Source organism: Pholis gunnellus (genome assembly GCF_910591455.1).
Source record: "Pholis gunnellus genome assembly, chromosome: 7".
Lineage (NCBI taxonomy): Eukaryota > Metazoa > Chordata > Actinopteri > Perciformes > Pholidae > Pholis > Pholis gunnellus.
Window position 1 is genome coordinate 3,950,048 of NC_136533.1, and position 21,271 is coordinate 3,971,318.

The window sequence follows — 21,271 nt, forward strand, 5'->3', positions numbered from 1 at the left end:
TCAAACTAACAGCTTAATGTCTCTGCAGATCCCCTTTTCTCTTTGTGGAAGCGCTAAATTGTTCATCCCCGCCTTTGATGTGTACCTCAGCGTCAACACACTGAGGCCCGGCCATCACGACAGCTGCACCCCATCAGCTGGCCTAGACCGGCCACCATGATGTACAGCACTGAGCACGCTCCAAAGAAAAGATCCAACGAGAGGTAAATGAAGGGGGGGGGGGGGGGGGACGACAGTCTGCCAGCGTGAAAAATGACATCTGCTGGTGCAGAGCAACCTTCAGCCCCCTCCAGGAAATAATCTTGTTTTTAGAGAGAGTACATTTAAAGATCAATCAGGGAGAGTGAGACAAATCCTGGAGGGGGCGATAACCCAGATGAGACAGGGACAGGGCAAGAAAATAACTCTTCCACTGACATCACACAGGGGGCTGGTGTTTCCCAAAATTCACTTCTAGCCACTTCCACTATATTACCACCATGTTAAGAGTATCAACCAATGTCCCTGTTTCCTCACCTTCACAGACAGAGGCTGCTCTGATGCAGGGTGACGTCCAGGAGGCAAGTCCTCAGAAAACGACAATGTCCAGGGTTTCTCCAGCGCTGCCTTTTGGAAATAAAAAATAAATAAAAATGATATAATAAATATATATATATATAAATATACATACACAGTATATATATATATAGACCGCAACAACAGTATTCCACTGCTTGGCAGCAGCTTGTGTCCAAGTTTACTTCCTGTCAGTGTATGTCATTCACATACACTGCAACAGGAAATGAACTTGGACACATTTGGAATGTTAAAGTTTACTGACTGTCAAATGGTGAATGTTTCTGGATGGCAACAGGGGAAGAAGAACAAAGCAAGGTGATCTCAGATCCAAACATATAATACAAAAGCATAATAATGTATATATTATAATATAATGAAAGGAGGTCTTCAGTGTCAAGAACAAGTTAAAATGGTAGCTCATAAAGATGTGTGTATATGGTTTTGTGTGCGGTGTGTGTGTGTGTGTGCAAGTAATCATATATATTATAATTATTATGTCTCTGTGTCTCCGTATGTGTTGTTGCAGATGTGCATATGTGCAGGATTGTGTGGCTGTGTATGGAAACACTGTTGGGTAAGTATACTTGTGCATTTATAGATGTGTGTATCGTCCTCTGTGCAGGTTTGTGCGTCCGATACAGTCGTTGAGTTAAGGAATCACTAAACCACGATTGTGAGGAACGCGTGAACTCGTGTGCATACCTCATCAAAGACAAATTCATCCACGTCCACCTCCTCGAAGGTGTCGTCCTCTCCGGCGTCGGGGCATGTGACAGCAGCCAGAGCAGATGCGAGCCTCCTCCTCAGAGCGAAGCCCCTCCAAAACGCCTGGAGGTACCCGAAGAAGAAATGGTAAGAAGAAGAAAAAAAAAACAACCTCCATGAATCACGAGGCAAACGTAAATATTGTGTGTTATCCCATTAGAGAGATAAAACATGTTAACCTCTCTTTTAATTGCTGAGTGTTCTGCTGTCTGAACTCTGCGTGACTCCGGGCTCCGAGACAAATGGAGCTCCAGTGTGCCTCTAAATCCTCCAATTCCCAACGGGCTGCGGGGGGCACACTTCACTTCAAGTTGGGCCGAGCAGGAATCCTAGAACTCTTACTACCGTACTTCTTTGGAATCTGATTAATCACTCCGTATCCCAACCCCCCCCGATCCCCCCCCCCCACCCCCACCCCCACCCCAAAACGCACACACACTGTTGTACTCCACCACCGCCCCCACCTTCTCCCTTAGAGAGCCCTAAAGGACTCATCAAACACTTTGTGTTGAGAGGGGATCGGGGAGAAGTGTTGAGCGGCATGTTTTTCAGAACAGCAGTTTACAACCTATATATACAGAGGATTAGCCAAATAAGCCTCCGTTGCACATATAAGGCCTGAAAATGGATGCTCAACGGTGGAAATGGACATTTTCAGATATTCAGCCACAATACTAGAACATTCTAGTTGCAGCAGTGAGGTCCTTAATTACACACTGAGGTTAACAAGCAGTGTCTTTTCTATGCTAAGCTGCGAAATATTGAAACTTTGTTTGTTTAATTCAGTAAAATGAGAACTACATTTGACGATTCCAGCTTCTTAAATGTTCTGCTTTTTCTCTGTTTATTCATTTTTAAAGACCTTAGTGGCAGACGAAACAAGCAACCTGAAGGCGTCACCTTAAACAGGGGGATGGCCATTCTTCCCACAGACTTCACGGTTAATAAATAAACCAAAAAATAGAATCAACCAATTTAATGTAGACCATATGTTTTTTTTGATCATTTCTTCTCTCTTATGTCTATCTTTTATCTCTAAATTGTTAGTTGCTCTAATGCAGATTTCCTTAGACTAAATAAGATCTAATAGATTAGGATTGACTGAACTCTCTCCAAATCGACAATTATTAGCAAAATAAAACAAATAGGTTGATTCAATTCAGATCAGATTTTACACAGCCAGACTTAGCCAGACCATTGTCTCCAGCACTGTACAAGCTCAGAACAAATGACTGCCAGAGCCTGTTGCTGCAGTGTTGGGAGAGAGAAAATGCTCGACATTTGTATCTGTGAAACCAATCTGGGCTGGCAGTCTCTGTCCTCTCACGCTCTGTGGGATGTTTGGTAGGATGCGTAAGTCACATACTCTGCTCCATCTGGACTATTGTTTTATAACATAGCTGCCATACTACACATAAGGAAGTTGTTCATTTCCCGTACGTACAGTAACGGTTTCTTTTCAAAATAGTATCAGAGGGAAACTGTTTAGGTGGAAGATGCAAAAATGGGTAAATGAGAAAGAAACCTTGCATGTGTTGAGCCTGACTCTAGTTGGACTTCCCTTCTGTATAGTAAGTCAAACAAAAAGGTCAGTAATGTCGGACAGAAGTCCAACAGTCTCACCTGGATGACAGTCGCTGCATAATCCAGGCCAACCACGCTGCCGTCAACGTAGGAAGGTCCCGACTCTGGCTTTACTCCATCTCCTCCTCCTCCTCCTCCTCCTCCTCTTCCTCCTCCTCCTCCCTTCTCGGCCGTGGAGAGGCTGCTGATGCTCCCACATTTCTGTCTATATTTCTTCCACAGCTGCTGAATCACGACTGCTGCTGTGCTGCTCCAAAAAGGACACACACACACACACACACACACACACACACACACACACACACACACACACACACACACACACACACACACACACACACACAGTGAGGGATATACATGATGTCATAGCACCTTCGTCTTTCGAAAGACGTGAATTTATTTCTGAGCAGACATCTGGAGAGCAGGACTCGGGAGAGTTCCAGCCTGTCCAGAGCCACCCCTCATATCAAAGATCTATCGTCCTCCCGCAGATAGTGCGCCGTTAATGATAAAGCTGCGTGTTAAAATGAATAAGATGTTCGACATTTTGTGCTGTAAATCACACAGAGGAGGCTCCAATGATGACGAATGCTCTGCAGCAGAAACTAATAAAACGCTATGCTGCTATAAAAATAATTATATATAATAAAAAAGTGGTTGTTTGCTTTAAGTCAGCGGTGTCCACTTGTGTAGCATGAAAGAATTTGGAGGCTTTCATTACAAACGTACTGATGAGATCTGTTGTCGACATGCACAGAAGTTGACACTATAGGCCTCTTTCCCAGCAGACCGTTGGACTTGTCATTGTAGGACATACACAAGTAATACTGAGAACACCAACGGTTGCCCTGTGACATTCCCGTGAGAGTGGCAGTGAGCCAGCATGCACAATACCGAGGAGGCCTAAAAGGAGGAAAAGGAGATATCGCGGCTTCATATTGCGTCATATCATTGGGATACAACCCATAGCTGGCGCACGATCATCAAAGACCATAAACGAATGCTTTCTCTTTGAAAACGCTCTATTGTATATCGGCCGTCGTTCTGTCAGGCCAAAAACGTGACTTACTTTTGAAGGTCCAGGTCTCGATTGTTGGACACAGGTGCCACTTCAAGACTGGAGGAAGTTGTTTTCATCTTTGTTGCAGAGGAGGGAACACTACCAGAGATGGCTTTGCTAACCGTTGGTCCCGTCTTTGGACCAACGGGGTCGAATGTGTCATGTCGACTCCAGTAGCTTCTTCTGGTTGGAAGAACTAGTGGAACCTTTCCAGCGGACTCCATTTCTGTGTGCTCAGTGCGCTTCTCAGCACGGTTACTGTCCACTTCTTCAGGTGTCGCTCGGCCTGCAGCCCTGTGCGTGTCGGCCACAGTGGTGTCACCATATTCATGGGCAAATCTCTGGTCCTTAGCCAGCTGCAGGACCTCAGTGAGGTGGCGGCAGGAGGTCTTCACAGCATCCATGGACGACGAGGCACTGCTGTGAACATTCGCACATAAAAACACACTGTTTTAGGTCAGAATACTCTCTTCTTACAACGTCAGCACTGATTAAACATTAGTGAACTAAACCTTTTCACCACGGCTGCACAAACATAGATGTATATTAGAAGCAGCAGTTTCCCTTTTTAAAAGGATGTTCATGTCAGTTTTAAGTAGATTTTGACTTAATTTGTGGTTACTTTGATTCATTGATTGGGTTTATTGGGACGAGTAATAATATAAGTAAATTATCTCAGAGCTGTGGGTCATTGGACAAGTTCAAACCTGTATGGGGTGGATTCTGCACAGTACAGATTAAATCACTCTACCAACAGTACAAAGAAAACCTTTTTGAAAACAATGTATTTTTCGATTTTATTAAGAAAAATCATAGCTATAATAAAGAAACTACACAAGCAGTATTTTCTCCCGGATTATTTATTTCTTTAAAAAAAGAATCTGTGGCGTTATGAATTTGAACCATTCAGAACACATGACGGTCAGAGTAATTATCAGATTTTGGTGATATTTAGTCTTTATTCTTGACCAGTTCATCCGAGGTAAGGTGAATGAACTGAGTGTGTGTGTGTGTGTGTGTGTGTGTGTGTGTGTGTGTGTGTGTGTGTGTGTGTGTGTGTGTGTGTGTGTGTGTGTGTGTAGCCTGCCTGCTCTGTGTGTGCGTGTGTGTGTGTGTGTGTGTGTGTGTGTGTGTGTGTGTGTGTGAGTAGCCTGCCTGCTCTGTGTGTGCCCTAATTCCATATAATGTCTCTTTCATTGAGGGGATAAACAGACTACAAAGCCACCTCAATGGAAACTTAATTAATCTATTAGCAAAAGCTTGGCTCTCCGGCTCCCTGAGGGGGCAGAGACGCTTCAGTGCCCAGCCGGTCTGGAGGGCCAGTAGCCTTAGGTAGTGCAGCTTCTTCTCCACAAAGACCCGGCTCTTCGTTCTCAGTGGGACAAGAGAGAGGGCAGTCGGGAGGTCCAAGAGGATTGTGACCCCACTGACCCCCCCCCCCCCCTACCTGCTGGTTCACTGCAGGGTCACCGTCGACATGTATACCACTGATATAAGAGAGCAGGAATGATCAAAAAAATATTTGAAAATGTTTTAATATAAGTTATTTTTGACTGGGAAATGGGACAAATAGAAAACGTAAAAATCCCCTTTGGTTACTTGTCTTCTCAATTATATTTCAGGACATTTCTGCCAAACTGAATTCTGTTCTACTGCTTTAGGTTTGGTATCAGGAGCAGGACGGGAATACAGAACATTAGAAGTAGTGAGAAACAGCAAGACATTTATTTTCCCATAAAAAAACAACTCACATATTCTTTTATGGATTTCTCTATCATACATGTTCTCTCGGACACAGAAATACTTTTTATTACGTTTTTTTACAAACCTCTATGTTTGTGTAAAGAAAAGGAGATTTTCATTGCCCAGCTAAATTTATAAAAAAGTCCATTGTAGGTATAAAATAGAGGCATTCTGTAAGGAACAGAGGATTCAGCCTCCACTCAGCACCCTGTTGTGAAATGTTGTGAAACCATACCCCTGGTAAACCCCATGGTTTCCCACCTTACAGTCACCAGCGGGCCGGCGTGTGGCACTCCTCTCACCTCCTCTAAACCTCCGTCAGACACAAGGTCAGGCCAAGGGGTTAAATGGCTGTGTTGGTCCTTGCAAAGCCGGCAGAATGGCTCATTGTCCAGAGGCCGGGGGGGTGGGGGGGTAGAGGGCACACAGTGAGGGGTGAAGCCAAGGGAGCGCCACGCTACCCCCCCCGAGCCATAGGAGTCCTCGGTGTGACCCGCGTGGGGCAGCCGCGGCCACGTTTCATCTTTTGTGCTGTGTAATTTGGAAGGGGGTCATGAAGATAAGCAGAAAGTCGACCACCGTTTCAAGTGCTGGTGGTCCGTCTCGCACGGGAGCGTCAAAGTGTGCAGAGGCCAGTGACACCGAAGGACTTGTGAAAATAGATGGACGTTGTCTTTAGGCTCACTACGCCCTGTGTATCAGACATAACAAGAAGATGGCTGACATTCCATGACTGCCTCGTGTCTGTCTGTCTGACAGGCTGATCAGCACAAGATGAAAGGTGTAATGCGACCTCTTGTAAGCAGGGTGGCAGTGATTTATATGATCTTATCCGGTTTCCTAATCCAAAATCCAAATTCATTTTTCTTTCCAAGTGTGTTATAATTCCCTTTATGGTTCCACCCTTTCCTGTTCATTACTTTTTTTTCCTCTCTTTTTCTTAAACTTACCATCGAACGTATAGTACTGATAAATAAACAAGCGTAATTTTTATTAAGGAAAACTTTCGATTTTCTGGTAATTTGGTGGATTTTTAGGTAATTTGGTGTGTAATTAATATGCTATCCGTGACATTGGAACTACAGTACATTACCATTCATTACCCTTTTTCTATTGGGACACCTTGAAGCCAAATTTGAATGAACAAATCACAAATGAGTTGATCCTTTCCCTCCTTCCCTGCTTCAGAAAACAGCTCTGTGGACGTTTCAGTTCAGAAAATATGAACCGTAAATTTTGGAGTGACCGTATCCAACCACGTTCGTGGGCCGCTGCTAAGTCCTGCGCTCATCCACACACACGAGCCACGCAGTCAGTCCGTCTCTTACCTGAGCTCCCTGCTGTGCTGCTGCTGTAAATCCAGAGTCTGCTGAAGCTGAGCCTGACAGAACTCTCGGAAGCTGCCTGAGGCCGGGCTGACCTGCTGAGCAGCAGGGGGCGTCAGGAAAGAGTCGGCCTGCTGGTCATCGACGGCCCTCAGGCCGGGCACTGCTCTCTGCAGAGTGGACCTGAAGAGGAGAGTTGTGTTACTATAATATCAATAAAAAGTATTTTACTACAAGCAGTCTACTTAAATGGAAAAACACAATTTTCAGCTTAGAAATATATATTTTGAATATTAGTTTTTTGTTTTATGTATTTAAATAAAACAAAAAACGATATGATTATGAACACGTTTGTTTTAAAAATCTTATTCAAATAAAAAATAAAACCATAATATCATATTGGCAGTTAATTTATTTGAAAAACATAATGAAGCTTTCTAATATATTTAAATCCATCATTCACACACACACATTCACCTCACGTTCAGTCGTTTGAGATAACTGCTGTTGCTGGTAGTTCTACATAATAGAACAGTATTTATTGATGCACTCTTTGCCACTGCAGTGCATACAAACAGCTTGGTGAGTTTGAATAAACTAAAGTTTATGCAAAGAAAATGAAGGCTTTCGATTGCGGCATTAACATAACTAAAAAAAAGAGGCTGAAATTTTGGCTGAGAGATTTTTCAAAATGAGATTCAAGTTGGAGAGAGTTTCAGTCAACGAGAAGGAACAAGACAACAAGCTTTTTACCAAACGGTTGTAAACCCATATTTCTATCTGTATAGCTCAACGTTTCTCTAACACTGAAGGGTTAAAGCTTTCGTTCACTGTTTAGTTTGACAAATAAGAGGAGACTGTTTCGGGTCACTTATCGTAAGTGATGCTCTCTATGCTGGCTACACTGCACATTTTGAGAGAATACATTTTAAGATGTTGTTCTCTTAAAGTGTAGTTACACAGCAGCTCTGGATAAGAACTCTTCCCGTGGCGTACGTTAGGTAGCGTCAGCCTTCCAAAGTGGAGGGGAGCCCCGAGTGGCTGTGAGTCTGGGGGAGAGGTAACTGCCGCCCGAGGCGAAGGATGTCCAAGCAGAAGGAATCCCAACTATCTGCCAGAGAAACAGACTCAGAGCATCCACTGGTGGAGGCCAAATGTGGTCTGTGTTCAGTGGGAAAATGTGGAGCTGGAAACTCTACAGGACACCAGGGAACAGCAACAGTAAAAACCCGTAAAAATACAAGCCTTCAGGCTACAAAGTCGATTTCTTTTTTAAACATTTTGGGCTTTTCAAAACTGATTCCCAGAGCACCATTATTTCTTGTTTATGAAATATGTTCTGAGGGTGAATGTTTCATTTCACCAGCTCATAGCTTCATTGCGTGAATATTGGAGCATTTATTAACCCCTTTATTGTATTTCTTTACATGTATATCTCAAGATGCCTATATTGGATTTTTAAGGGTATATCTCGCTGGAACATTTAAAACACGGCTCCATTTTACTGTAATGATCATTAGTTCACAACAGTCTATGCACTATAACTACTGACGGTGCAACCAATAAAGATGAAGCAGAAAGCAAAGCGTTGTATCCAGTGAGAAAAAGCTGACGGAGGAGTAAACGTGGTGACCTTCTGATTCCGATTTGGATCATAAACCCTTTTCTTCAGACCCTTGCAGAGGATTTCAACCCGTACAAATGGTTCATACTGCCCTCCGATAGCATGCAGAGCGTTCCCGTCCCCGCTGCCACCCTGAGATAAACATAACACAAGGACGGAGTCTGTGCGCTGTCAGAGGGATACGTATTTTGATGTGGCCCACTTGGTCTCTCCGACACAGATCGGGGATTAGGTTCCTACCCTTCGGGCATGTCGTCTGGCTGGCTGTCTTCAAATGAAGCTCCGAACCCAAATAGGACCTGTTGACGGTTACATGAGCTCATTGAGGTGGGGAATGTAATTCAATTTGGGAATGCACGCCACTTAAGACACACTTGGGAGGACGCAGAGCAGACCTATGTACAAATAATTGGATGCCATCGACGTGGATGTTTACGATGGAGTAAATAATTGGGGAGTTTTCAGGCTGACGATTCTCTCTGTGCTGTGACGACTTCTGCACTAAACACTCAAAAGTCTTTTTGATGCATAAAGCGTTTTTTCTTTTGGAGCAAAATGTGTATTTAAAAAGGTTAAAGTCAAACAAATAAATTAAGAAGCCTCACAATTAAGATGCTATGAATCTCCTTGCAGCTATATCTACATTCACTATACTTCAACCTGATCCTTTCCAAAAATTAATATAAATTCCATCCTCCTTTCTGAGGGCAACACTGTTCTTGGCTCACATTCCTTCATCTTAATTCTCCAGCCTCGTACGAGCACAAGTCCGTATTTCATTTAGTGAAGACTTCCTCCGACCCACATGCTCTTAAAGTGATTAATCAGGCCCAGTGTTTTCTTCTTCCACGTCTCCTGGATCAGGGGCTGCCTACACAGGGAGCGTAATTCTCAGCGCTTGCCTCTTGGTGCTTTAATTTAGCCGGTGTTATCACTGGCTCGGGATGAAAGGGCCGGGGGCATGCGTGTGGAAATACAGAGGGTTAATTCCACTGTTGGCATTGGAGGTTAAGTAAAGTTCAATGAAATATTAAGGCTCAGTTAAGGCTTAAGAAAATGAAAAATGTCCACAAGTAACCCGTGTTTTGAGGATGTTTTTTGGACAGAGAATAACCCGAGAAGCATGAAAATCTACAAATAAAAACAGAAATGTTATGTTCAAACTGCCGACGGTATTGAACCTGCGCAGCACTTATGGACTCCACCCAGGGCCCACAGATGAAAATGAGCTTTTTAGTTAATATTAATAGTTAATTTAGCATAATATATGTATTGTGCATTGTCCCTGCTCAATAAAAAAACCAACCAACTAGTCAGTAGTACAAAAGGCAGGGATGTTTTTTTTCATGTGCAACTGACATTCTCAGTTATGATATCATGTAATAATTTCTAAATCGAAACATTCGGGGAAAGCAAAGTATAGTTTTTCATATTTTGCTGTTACTAAATGGGTGTGAGCAGCTCTGAGGAGCTAAACAATTTCTACGAAGCTGTAACAGCTGACGTCATAGCTCATGACAGGCCAACAGACGCATGAAGAATACGAGTGGTCATTGCATATTTTTCATATAAACTCACTGCAAGCGTCCTAACTTGGGTGAAATATTTAGGCACGATAAGTGAATGAGCAAATTGACACTGAAAAGATAATTGATTTTTCTGTTGTATCAATATTTTGGGAATTACGAGCATTTAGTGAGGCGTACGTAAGCACAGATGTCGGTGGCGCGACGCGGTAATCTAATAGCGGACGCGGATCACAGTGCTAATCCTGGGAAGTGGACAGGAAGGCCTGCGTTCTGCTGGAATGTTTAGACTACCTGAGCCAGGAGACCGAATGTGTGATAAAGAAATGCTGGCTTCTTCGCTGGTATGTTCCTTTGAACATCCGTCACGGCGAGCGACATTTCGGAGCAAAAGGAAGAAGAAACTGACACCTGTGGCCAAAGAATTTCCAGAAAGAACTGCTGAAATTTCGAATAACACTATCTTGATTTGAAACTGTGCGGCAGGTACTGCAGAGGAGAAGGTGCTACAGAGGTGAACAGAAAATCTGGAGAGTGCACGTTCACGTTCAAATTAGCTTAATCTAACAGCACCGCTTGATTAGTTTTACAAGGAGATACATCCACATCCGAAAACAATGAATTTACCACCACCCAGCCGTCGCCTTACCTCCTCACCACCCATCCATCGCCTTACCTCCTCACCACCAATCCATCGCCTTACCTCCTCACCACCCATCCATCGCCTTACCTCCTCACCACCCATCCATCGCCTTACCTCCTCACCACCCATCCATCGCCTTACCTCCTCACCACCCAGCCATCGCCTTACCTCCTCACCACCCATCCATCGCCTTACCTCCCCACCACCCAGCCGTCGCCTTACCTCCTCACCACCCATCCATCGCCTTACCTCCTCACCACCCATCCATCGCCTTACCTCCTCACCACCCATCCATCGCCTTACCTCCTCACCACCCATCCATCGCCTTACCTCCTCACCACCCAGCCATCGCCTTACCTCCTCACCACCCATCCATCGCCTTACCTCCCCACCACCCATCCATCGCCTTACCTCCCCACCACCCAGCCGTCGCCTTACCTCCTCACCACCCATCCATCGCCTTACCTCCTCACCACCCATCCATCGCCTTACCTCCTCACCACCCATCCATCGCCTTACCTCCTCACCACCCAGCCATCGCCTTACCTCCTCACCACCCAGCCATCGCCTTACCTCCTCACCACCCATCCATCGCCTTACCTCCCCACCACCCATCCATCGCCTTACCTCCTCACCACCCAGCCATCGCCTTACCTCCTCACCACCCAGCCATCGCCTTACCTCCTCACCACCCATCCGTCGCCTTACCTCCCCACCACCCAGCCATCGCCTTACCTCCAGCCACTCTCCTGCTGAAGAGGATTCCCTGTGAGGTGGACCTCTCGCAGGAATACACATCCCTCCAGACTCTCACACACATTCTGGAGCTCTGAGGGAGAAGCAGGAAAACAACTTGTCAATGTCTATTTTTCAGATTATTCTTCACTCTCACCAGTGTCTCATCTAGTTATGCAGAGTTACGTAGAATGGGTGAATTAAATGGAGATGTGTTCCACAGACTTGCGAACCAATGCATCTTATTTCCATGGAGTCATATACTCCAGCATGGACAGCCAGCAGAGAGCCAATCTGAATGCAACAGCATCATATAAAATAGATGGGTGCCTAAAAGGTTTTGGTGCATGTACATTTATAGCTCTTGTAACTGAAAGTAAGTGAAATCAATCTGGTGCTGTGTGGGAGTACGGGACTGGAAAAGCTGAAACAACACAGGTTTTAAATTTGCCCGCATTACATGCACAGTAGAGGTACGTATGCCTTTACGATGAGGAAATGGGATTTATATGGTCCGTTTAATCGGGACAATCTGTTACCTGACATGCAGTTGAATCGAAGATCCAGATTTGCAAGGGACACCGAATCAGACATGGGGGGCAGCTGGGTAATTCTAGGACACAGAGAAAAAAATGATGAAGCTATGTGCTACATCTGAAGTTAATATTCATGTCACTGTTAAACAAAGAAACATTCTGATATGTGACCAGTTGCATGAGTCACTTCAACTTTTTAGTTTACAAAACAAAAATTGCAGCATGTGTTGTTTTCTTCTTTGTGCTTCTAAAATATGCAGGCCTTATGCAAAGACACTCAATTAAACCCATAATGTGTTTTTGCATCTATTAAAAGGGAATATATTCTAATTTTCAGGGTCATACTTGAATTTTGTGTTAATTAATATACATTAATATAGCAGCAAACAACTATTACCTGTAAGGTATATTGGACTTATGTCTACCTGAGCAGAGACAGATGTCTCTCTCCCTCTGTGTGTAGTAATCTGAGTTTTAGCTTTGTTGCCATACACAGGCAGGACGCCCGTGCTTTCAGTGCATGTTAGTGTATGTGGGCGTGTCCCATCATGGTTATGTCATCTCATAAGGCGGCGACAGCTGATGAAGCCGTCCAGTACCATAGAACCTCATGGTTCGCCCTCAGGTAAACACGGTTAGCTCGTTTGCACTGTTAGCGCTGTTAGCACCGTTAGCTTTTAGCTGCTGACATATTGAGAGAAGTTGAGAAACAAAATGGAAATGCCTCCAATCTCAGATCTTGCACCTTTGATGTTTAACAAACACACTTTTTCTCCACTTTAGCGCCTTTAAACCCCCCTCCCGAATGGTCTGCTCTGATTGGCTACTGAGAAAATATTTGGCGCACCTTTGCAAAGGTAATGTGGTTTTCAAACTTTGCCATGGTGTACTGTATGCATGTGTGCCTGGTGTTGATGTGTCCTACATGTATGCTAATTTTAACACTGCCTATTTGACCTCATGTATTTAGTTTGGTTTATTGTTAATATCAATAATATTTTCAATGTAAGGGGAGGTGATTCAAAAAAATCAATAAAATGAAAGAAAAGACTGGAGGAATAAACCTGTTCTGGGCCACGGACAGATGTTGCATGAGGGGGAGCCAGCAGGCGGTGAGGCCCTGCAGGGAGGAGATGCTGTTGTCGTCTAGATGCAGCTCTCTGAGGAGGACCTGGTTGTTCAGGCTGGGTGGCTGATGGGAAAAGAAACGGGGTGAAGTTGTCAGTTAACACTGGCCACGCTGTGGGGTTACACTAACTTTCTGCTGCTGCTGCTGGTCCAGCGACGGCTGAATGACCCTTTCCATCAATGTCAGCTGTTTTAGTCCTGCTGTGTTTACGGCCATTAGTGTCGGCCACGTGTTCAGCCCACGCTGCGATCAAGGGCTGCCTCGTGAAATACTTAAGTAATAAACATTATCATGCTAACTATTTTGCATGTTTTCTTTTTCTTGACTTTGCCTCATCAATCAATTAGCAGCGAGTTAATCTCCCAAAGAAAGAGAAAGAGAAGTGTCAGTAGTTGGACATTCTCTCCAACTGTCGCTTACAGAGCATTCTCATGGAGGACATTTTAACCAACGTAGCTGTAAAGTAACTAATAACATTAATTAGTGCCTTTCATTAAAGGTGTGCCGGTGACAGGGCCCTGGTATGGTGTGAAATGAAGCCTGTCCAACAAGTACTTTATGTTTTCAGGTCAAAGTTCATCTTTATTCAACTTGCAAATTTGCTGTTAAGAGTATCTTATGTTGGAAAAAGGAATGTGCCATATTACACTAAAGCTCCATCGCTCTCAGATCACTTACATTGAGGTTGTTACATCACATCCTTTTTATGGTTGATGGAGGCATTTGTGGGGAGACGTTTCTTTATTTTATCCCTCCACTTAAAACCTGTCCAGGGTTGAAGTGGGCGAGTCAAATCATGTTATGTGACAGATTTTCTATTTCTTCTTGAATTTTAGATCGTGTTTTTGTTATTCTTCCACAGGTGGGGTAAACTTTGAAAATGTTCATTAAAAGGCTGATTTTAAGTTGTAGAGTCACAGGGAAACGTGGTGCAATGTGTTTTGACAAAAAGCAGCTGTTCAAGGTTCAAGTTTGTTCGAGTGCTCCTTTGAGATTTTATTTTGAAGGTTTGACGCACAGAACTTTTTTTAAATAATTATTTAATCTCACTAATCCCAGTCAGTATTTTAATTTTGGGTTAGTGATTACAAAGCAATAAAGGGAACGTTGTGTTCTAATTTTGTTTCTGCATCGTGATAAGAAAATTAAATATATATACATATACATACATACATACATACATAATAAATGACATTTCTGACATTGAAAGGTGTGATAAAAAAAGTATTTAAAAAAACTAACATCTGTTATGTGTGTCAAACCTTCAAGAAAGAAAAGCTCAAAAGTGTTTATTTTCATGGTTTGACACACATAAATGGTGTTTTGGTATTTCAATTTGTTATCACACCTGTCCCAATACATTGTAGATTTCTGATTAAAAAAACAATAAATGCAATGTTGCATTGTAATTTTGTTTCTGCATCTTGATGAGAAAAATGAAAAATATAGTAGTTCAAGTTTTAGATCTTTTGTATTTTTCATAATTGGCTTGTTTTGCTGATTTTCCGTGGATATACAAATTATTGACATCCCTACAAGATAAAAACAGAACGATGTTTGCCTTATTTAATGCAACCTGTTGAGTTACAAGCCTCTCGCTCTCCATCAACAGTTTCCATACAAATCTCACTGAATACGGAGCACTGACATCAGAACCAGCGCTCTTCTGCGATCAGCGGTCGCTGGTTTTCTTACCTCGGTGAGGCTGTTGCCTCTCAGATCCAGCGTGTTGAGCAGAGCACTGTTCTCCAGACCCTCCACGCTCGCCAGGTGGTTGTGCGAGCAGCTCAGGTGCAGGAGAGTGTAGACGTCCCTCAGTCCTTTGGTGCTGATCAGCTGGTTGTGGTCCACTGACAACCTCTGCAGTCTCCTCGCGGACTTCAGATCAGCTAGGGATGAGTTAAAACAAATGAGAGGGTACAACACAGGGAGAGTCTGCACATGAGCTGTAAACAAAGCTTAAGCATGTCTGAAAACAAACAAACCTAATAATGAGTTTTAAAGGTGAGCCACAACTAAATGTTACGGTAGCTGAATATACAATTCAATGCGATTATCCTCTTGCCTGGCCAATATCTATTTATGGCTTCAGCTTCAGGGCTCAAGTTGACTTCAGTCAATAAATCACTTTTCACTGGACATTGTAGTCAAGAGAACGGAGGCAGAAAAGAAGAGAGATGCTGCCCTCTGGTGGAGTATTAACAACTTGTAGATGTGACACAATCCCATTATAATGACAACAATCTGTTTTCTGCTATTTTATATTTTTAAGACAAATATTTGAAACATCAAAGTTAATGTTTCCGAAGGTGTTTGAGGACTTTTTCCAGTCCTCACCAATGCGGGTGATGGAGTTATGCGAGAGGTCCAGAACGTCCAAATTTTCGGCGCCGGTCAAACCGTGGATGGACGTCAGCTTGTTGTGGCCGAGATGAAGAACCCGTAAGCTGCTCATATCTTCACAGTCGACAAATGAGATGTCGTTTTCCTGTGACAAAGCAAATGAAGACGTTAGGACGCGACACAATATGGCTCTTATAATATAATAACCGAGATCTGCAAAATCCAACGGCACAAAATAGAAGGAAGTAAAGATCTTGGATTACTTAATGTGGCATTAAGACAATAAGCTGATTTTACATCGACTTAATATCCACCTGCACATCGATGTAGCAGAGCTGTGGTAACTGGTTGATGCTGTCCAGGGATTTGAGGCCACAGCGTCTGAGGGTGAGGGACCGGAGTCGGGTACACTGAGCGAGAGTGGATAAGCCACGGCCGGGCAAGTCCTCCAGGGTCACTGAGGTCACCTGGAAGAGAGGCGGAGATGCTTCAGGGCTCAGAGGTCTATGACGCTACGTTGGCATGTGTGACACGGGGATGAGTCATTATAGTATCTAATATGGAGCATCCTCTTTAACAGAGTGAAGGGAAATCTTGCATTTGCATTCTATTAGATGGCTCCGGTGGGTGAACGCCTACTAACTAAAGCAGGAGTTTCAAAGGACAGTTTAAATGCTTCAGTGCTGTTTCAGAGAGTTTTCCACAGCTCTGAGAAAAGCGACAACTTTTTTCAGCATGAGAACCCCTCAGATCTCACCTCTTGCAGGGATTTCCAGCCTGTGGACTGAAGCAGGGTGTCCGGGCAGAGAGGGGGCAGACCGCTGGACCCGGCAGCCCCCCTCGGCCCTCTCTGACTCCGGGCAGATCCTCTCCGCTTGCTCCTGTTCTGGAGGGAGAGTTTGGACCAGGGCACGCAGTCCTTCATCCAGGCCAGCCTCTTCTCCTCCGTGTGCTCTGGGAGGCACACGGAGGAGAGAACAGATGCAGGCCTTGCTGCTTGATCCTCGTAGTCCACGGTTTTAGCCATGGAGATCCGACTGATGTTCTCTTCCGGGTCATGCTGTTGTGGTTTGACTTCAGTACTGATTGTAGACTCGCTGTGTAAAGGACCAGTTCTTGAGGAAGTCCTGTTATTGACTATTTTCTCTTGCGGCTCATTTGCTCTTCTTCCCTCCTTTTCCCCGTCGTGAGCCACTCTCGGTTTGCTCTCCTTCTCTTTGAGTCTGATTTCTTCTTCTGTGTTTCTGTTAACCTCTTTCTTGTTTTCTTCCACCTCTTCCTCCTTCAGCTCCTTCTCTGCCTTTACAAGTTTTCTCTCATCTTCCCTTTTCCTCTTCTCATCCTCCTCGAGGGGTCTTGGTTCTTCTTTAGTTTTTCTATCTTCCCCTTCCTTTTTTCTCACCACTTCTGTCAACTCCTCCCTCCTGATCCTGTCCTTTTCTTCCTTCTTTCTGCTCTCCTTAAGTTTTGCTTCTTCATCTACATTTCCATGTTGTTTTTCATCCCTCTTCCTCATCTCTTCATGCATCTTTTTCAGAGCCTCCTCCTCTTCTTTCTTTTTCCTCATCTCCTCCTGCTGCTTCTTCCTCATCTCCATCTCCTTAGTAATTCTCACCTCTTCCTCTATTCTCATATTTTCCTCTTCCCTCTTTTTTTTCTCCTCCTCCTTCTGGCTTATATCTTCCTCCATTTTTCTCTTTTCTTTCTCCACCTTCTTCTTTGCCTCTTCTATCTTTTTTCTTTCCTCCTCCCTTTTCCTCTTTTCCTCCTCTTGCTTCTTTTTCCTCTCTTCCTCCTCCTTCATCATTCTCATCTTCTCCTCCAGCTTCTTCTTTTCCATCTCTATATGTTTTTTATCCTCTTCTCTCCTCCTCTTTTCCTCCTCCTCACGTTTCCTGTCCTCCTCTTTTTTCAGTTTCATCTGCTCTATTTTCCTCTCTTCCTCTTTCTTCCTCCTCATCTCTTCCTCCATTCTTTTCCTCTCTGCCTCTATCTTTATTTCCTCCTCTTCCCTCGTCCTCTTGTCCTCCTCATCCTTCCTCCTCTTCTGCTCCTCTTTCCTCCTCATCTCTTCCTCCATTCTTTTCCTCTCTGCCTCTATCTTTATTTCCTCCTCTTCCCTCGTCCTCTTGTCCTCCTCATCCTTCCTCCTCTTCTGCTCCTCTTCCCTCATCCTCCTCTCTTCCTCCACTTGTCTCTGTAAATTGCTGATCAGTTCCTAAATGGTAAAGATATTCACCAGAGTTATAACAGAGCAAGTAAGAAGCATTTAACACACGTAAATCAAACAGCCCAAAGCCTAAACACCGAATAACATGGAACTATGACTTCTCAGTGTAGATTATAATAATCTGGTATTTGAGGTCAGTAACCCTTAAATATCTCCAACAGAGTGCATGTTGTCTGTCTCTGTGTGTCTCTGCAGGTTGAACATCTGGAGAAAACGGCAACAAGAAGATTCAGGCTGACCTGCTGAAGCAGCAGCTCCTGTTCTAGTTTTTCCTGAGCTCTCTTCCCCATCAACTCAAGTTCCTTCTGTTGGAGCTGGACACAGTGAGAAAGAAATAAACATGATGATTTCACACTTTCTATCTTGCTGTGTCCCAGAGGGAACGTTTGTTTCGACGGATGCCCTCACACCACTGTAGTTAGGCAGCATTTTCTTCAGGGCGCTGCTTCACTACTCAGTATCATACACATCGTGTCAGACATATCTGACGTAACAGGATCTTCCCTTTTTCAGTGAGACGTATATGAGACCCCCATCTGCTATATTAATGAACGACTATGACAAGTAATCACGTTGAGTAGAGGAAGTCCAGACTGACTCACCTTCTCTGCCTCTATTATCTTCTTCAGCTCCGTCTGGAAGTCTCTTTCTATTTCTCTCTTTCGCTCCTCCTTTTGCATCTCTTCACGGAGTCGTTTCTGTCGCTCTGCCTCGTATTCAGATACACAATGATCCTCGCTCTCCTTATATTCATCTGTGACAAACACCAACATGTATGGCTTCATTAGTAGTTCTGTTAGTGAGGAGGAGAACCACACACACACACGACGCAGTGAATACAGTATGTGTACTGTATATTGTACATATATGTCATAGTATTTTGTTTTTCTATCATATTTTTATTGTTTATTTTTCAGATTTTTATAGTTTGAATTTTTCTTTTTTTCTTCATTTCAATATCATTGTTCTCTTCTTTATGTTCTAGACTTTTGCAGAACTTTGCCTGCTTTATTATTTCCTCTTCCTGTTTATTTTATGCAGCAAACACAGAGGTATTGCTTGTAAGTGAATAACCTACTTGGCAATAAACCACTTTCTGATTCTGAAACAAATTGCCTCGTAAACAATGCATTAACAAATAAATCCTGCGTGATCTCACATGAATGATCACTTGAGCAGGTCAGTAGGAATATAATGAGCATGTCCAGCAGCTCAGACACTATGTTTTGTTTTTTGTTGCCAAAAAGCCTCGTTACCATCACAGTTTTGACCGCTGACAAGTTAAAAACATGTAACTCTATTCTCTGTTCAAAAATTGAGATTATGTTCATCGTCATCATTACTCTACTTCACTAAAGTCATTAATGAATCAAAATAAACCAACGGTGGCCTCTTGTGGCCAGCTGTTGTACTACAACCAGACCTAAAACAACGATCAAGATTGCAATGAAAACACAAAGAGAGGAAAAATACGTCATTTAGAGAAACAGTTACTACAATATTTAACATGTGATGACTTGTTTGTTCATGTTAGTAACAGAGACACAGGCCTTGTCCCCTCTCATATATACACACACACACACACACACACACACACACATATACACACATATACACACACTATATGTCACATTAATGACTTCACATTTGTTTATGTTTTACATTAACACAATCTTTTTGTCTATATCTCTGTACATTGCATATTCTTTCTATACTTTGAACTATTGTGTATGTTTCTGCACAAAACTACCACTGCTAAAAACTGAAAATGAAGTATTTTCTCCTATTTTTACTGTAATTTTCTTTTATTCTACATTTACAAGTCTTGATTTTCACAATACTTACTTTAATTTTAATTTTATATTTTATGTTATGTACCAAATAATACACTAAAGCAAAATAAAAAAAGGTTTTATATTCTGAAATTAGATTGTGTTGGAACTCAAACATAAGTTCATACAGCAAGCATCAAAACAATAATGGTTTTTAATGAATCGTGCTTTTTATTCACAAGTACATTTGCGAGAGTTGCCCAGAATGTGTTGGCTTTACCTGTGAAATATGCACGTGGAAAAGATCATTTAAAGATGACTGTTTTATCACCAGCGTGTCTTAAATGAAGCAGGGTCTCACCGTGTGGACATATGGTGAAACCCTGTGTACACATGGGTTACACGGCACCGCGTCGAGCATTTTCACTCCATGGTTCTAAACATTGTACCTTCGTTGTTGGGACACACCGACACATTGTGAGTGACAAGTTCTGTCTCTGTGGGTGCAGGACGGAGGCGGGTGTCAGTGGAAGTGTTGCACTCACAGACGACCTGTATCGGGCAAAGCAGAACTTTAGAGGACAGTTCGCCACAACGATTCTTGATGAGACGTACAGCAGGAGGCGTGAGGCTAGATCGTAAAGAGAGACGTTCACCTGCTCGTTCGGTTCCATCGTGTCCTCGTCGAGCTCACGCGGTAAGATCATCAGGTCCTCGTTGTGATGTGATGCAGGGAAGTCTGGGATCCACAGAAAACACATCATGGGAAACATGCTCAGCCATGGCATCATTTGAAGGTCTCTCATATTGTAAATATTTAGAAATACAGAATGGTTGACTGATAAATAAATTTGTGCCAGGTTAGAAAAGTAATGCAGCATTCTTGCCTCTAGAAGCCTGATGCTGCATTATGTATCGAACACGTTGTGGTACCTTCGAGTTCCTCCAGGATGAGCTTCTCACAAACTGCTGCTCTGCTTTTTGAGGTTTCAAAGTAGCTGAGTAGAGATTGGGGAATATCCTCCGAGTCCTGTTGTCAGAAAGTTGGTTTGTGTTAGTGGTAATGCTAACAACATCCTCTTTTTACTAAGCTTGTGGAGACAATGTGATGCAATGACCGACTGGTTCCATAATAAAGTAATAGCCTCAAGGGTCATTACAGTCATAAGACTTGCAGGCATGTCTGTTGATGGACTCCCATATTGTCCATTATCCATCCATCGTGTACGTCTTTTATCCTGTTTAGGCTCCTCAGTTGTGTGTGTTTTAAAATACGGCTTCCAAAATTAATTTCCTGTATTATTTTGCAATGCATTTATACAAATAAATAGTGAAGTTGTAAAGAAGGCATGGGAAGAGCCCGATAGCTGCCGTGAACTTTCACCTTTGACCGGACACATTTGACTTACAGATGAAACACAGAACATGCAAATACTTGAACATAAAACACAATTAAAACACAATAAAAACACATAAAACACACTGTTTACAGTGCATGATTTACATTTTGTTTGATATTTATTATCACCTGTCCAATTAATTAAGTGTTAATTGAATAATCTTCATCATTTAAAGTGCTCTGGCAGCAGCAGGAGACGTGCTTACCGTCTCTTGGTGAAATGCAAACCTCTCGCGCTCCTCTTCATTGTCGTCAGAATCAGTATAAACAGCTGTGTCAAACATCTCATTAGCTTCCAT

The 21,271-nt window shown here is 43.2% G+C and overlaps 1 protein-coding gene across 1 annotated transcript in view; it reads right to left on the reverse strand.

The window, feature by feature from the left end:
- The window catches only part of lrriq1 (leucine-rich repeats and IQ motif containing 1), a gene marked incomplete at both ends in the record, with an annotated part of 34,833 nt that extends 13,562 nt beyond the window's left edge, over positions 1-21,271 (reverse strand). The window contains 20 exons of the mRNA XM_079163464.1: positions 517-606; positions 1,261-1,386; positions 2,947-2,983; positions 3,977-4,387; positions 5,972-6,241; positions 7,039-7,218; positions 11,564-11,657; positions 12,103-12,176; positions 13,164-13,291; positions 14,924-15,117; positions 15,566-15,716; positions 15,886-16,038; positions 16,329-16,631; positions 17,703-17,789; positions 18,041-18,115; positions 18,404-18,555; positions 20,023-20,125; positions 20,230-20,312; positions 20,507-20,603; positions 21,179-21,271. Coding sequence (XP_079019590.1) covers positions 517-606; positions 1,261-1,386; positions 2,947-2,983; positions 3,977-4,387; positions 5,972-6,241; positions 7,039-7,218; positions 11,564-11,657; positions 12,103-12,176; positions 13,164-13,291; positions 14,924-15,117; positions 15,566-15,716; positions 15,886-16,038; positions 16,329-16,631; positions 17,703-17,789; positions 18,041-18,115; positions 18,404-18,555; positions 20,023-20,125; positions 20,230-20,312; positions 20,507-20,603; positions 21,179-21,271 — 2,901 coding nt within the window. The remainder of the gene's footprint in view (positions 1-516; positions 607-1,260; positions 1,387-2,946; positions 2,984-3,976; positions 4,388-5,971; positions 6,242-7,038; positions 7,219-11,563; positions 11,658-12,102; positions 12,177-13,163; positions 13,292-14,923; positions 15,118-15,565; positions 15,717-15,885; positions 16,039-16,328; positions 16,632-17,702; positions 17,790-18,040; positions 18,116-18,403; positions 18,556-20,022; positions 20,126-20,229; positions 20,313-20,506; positions 20,604-21,178) is intronic.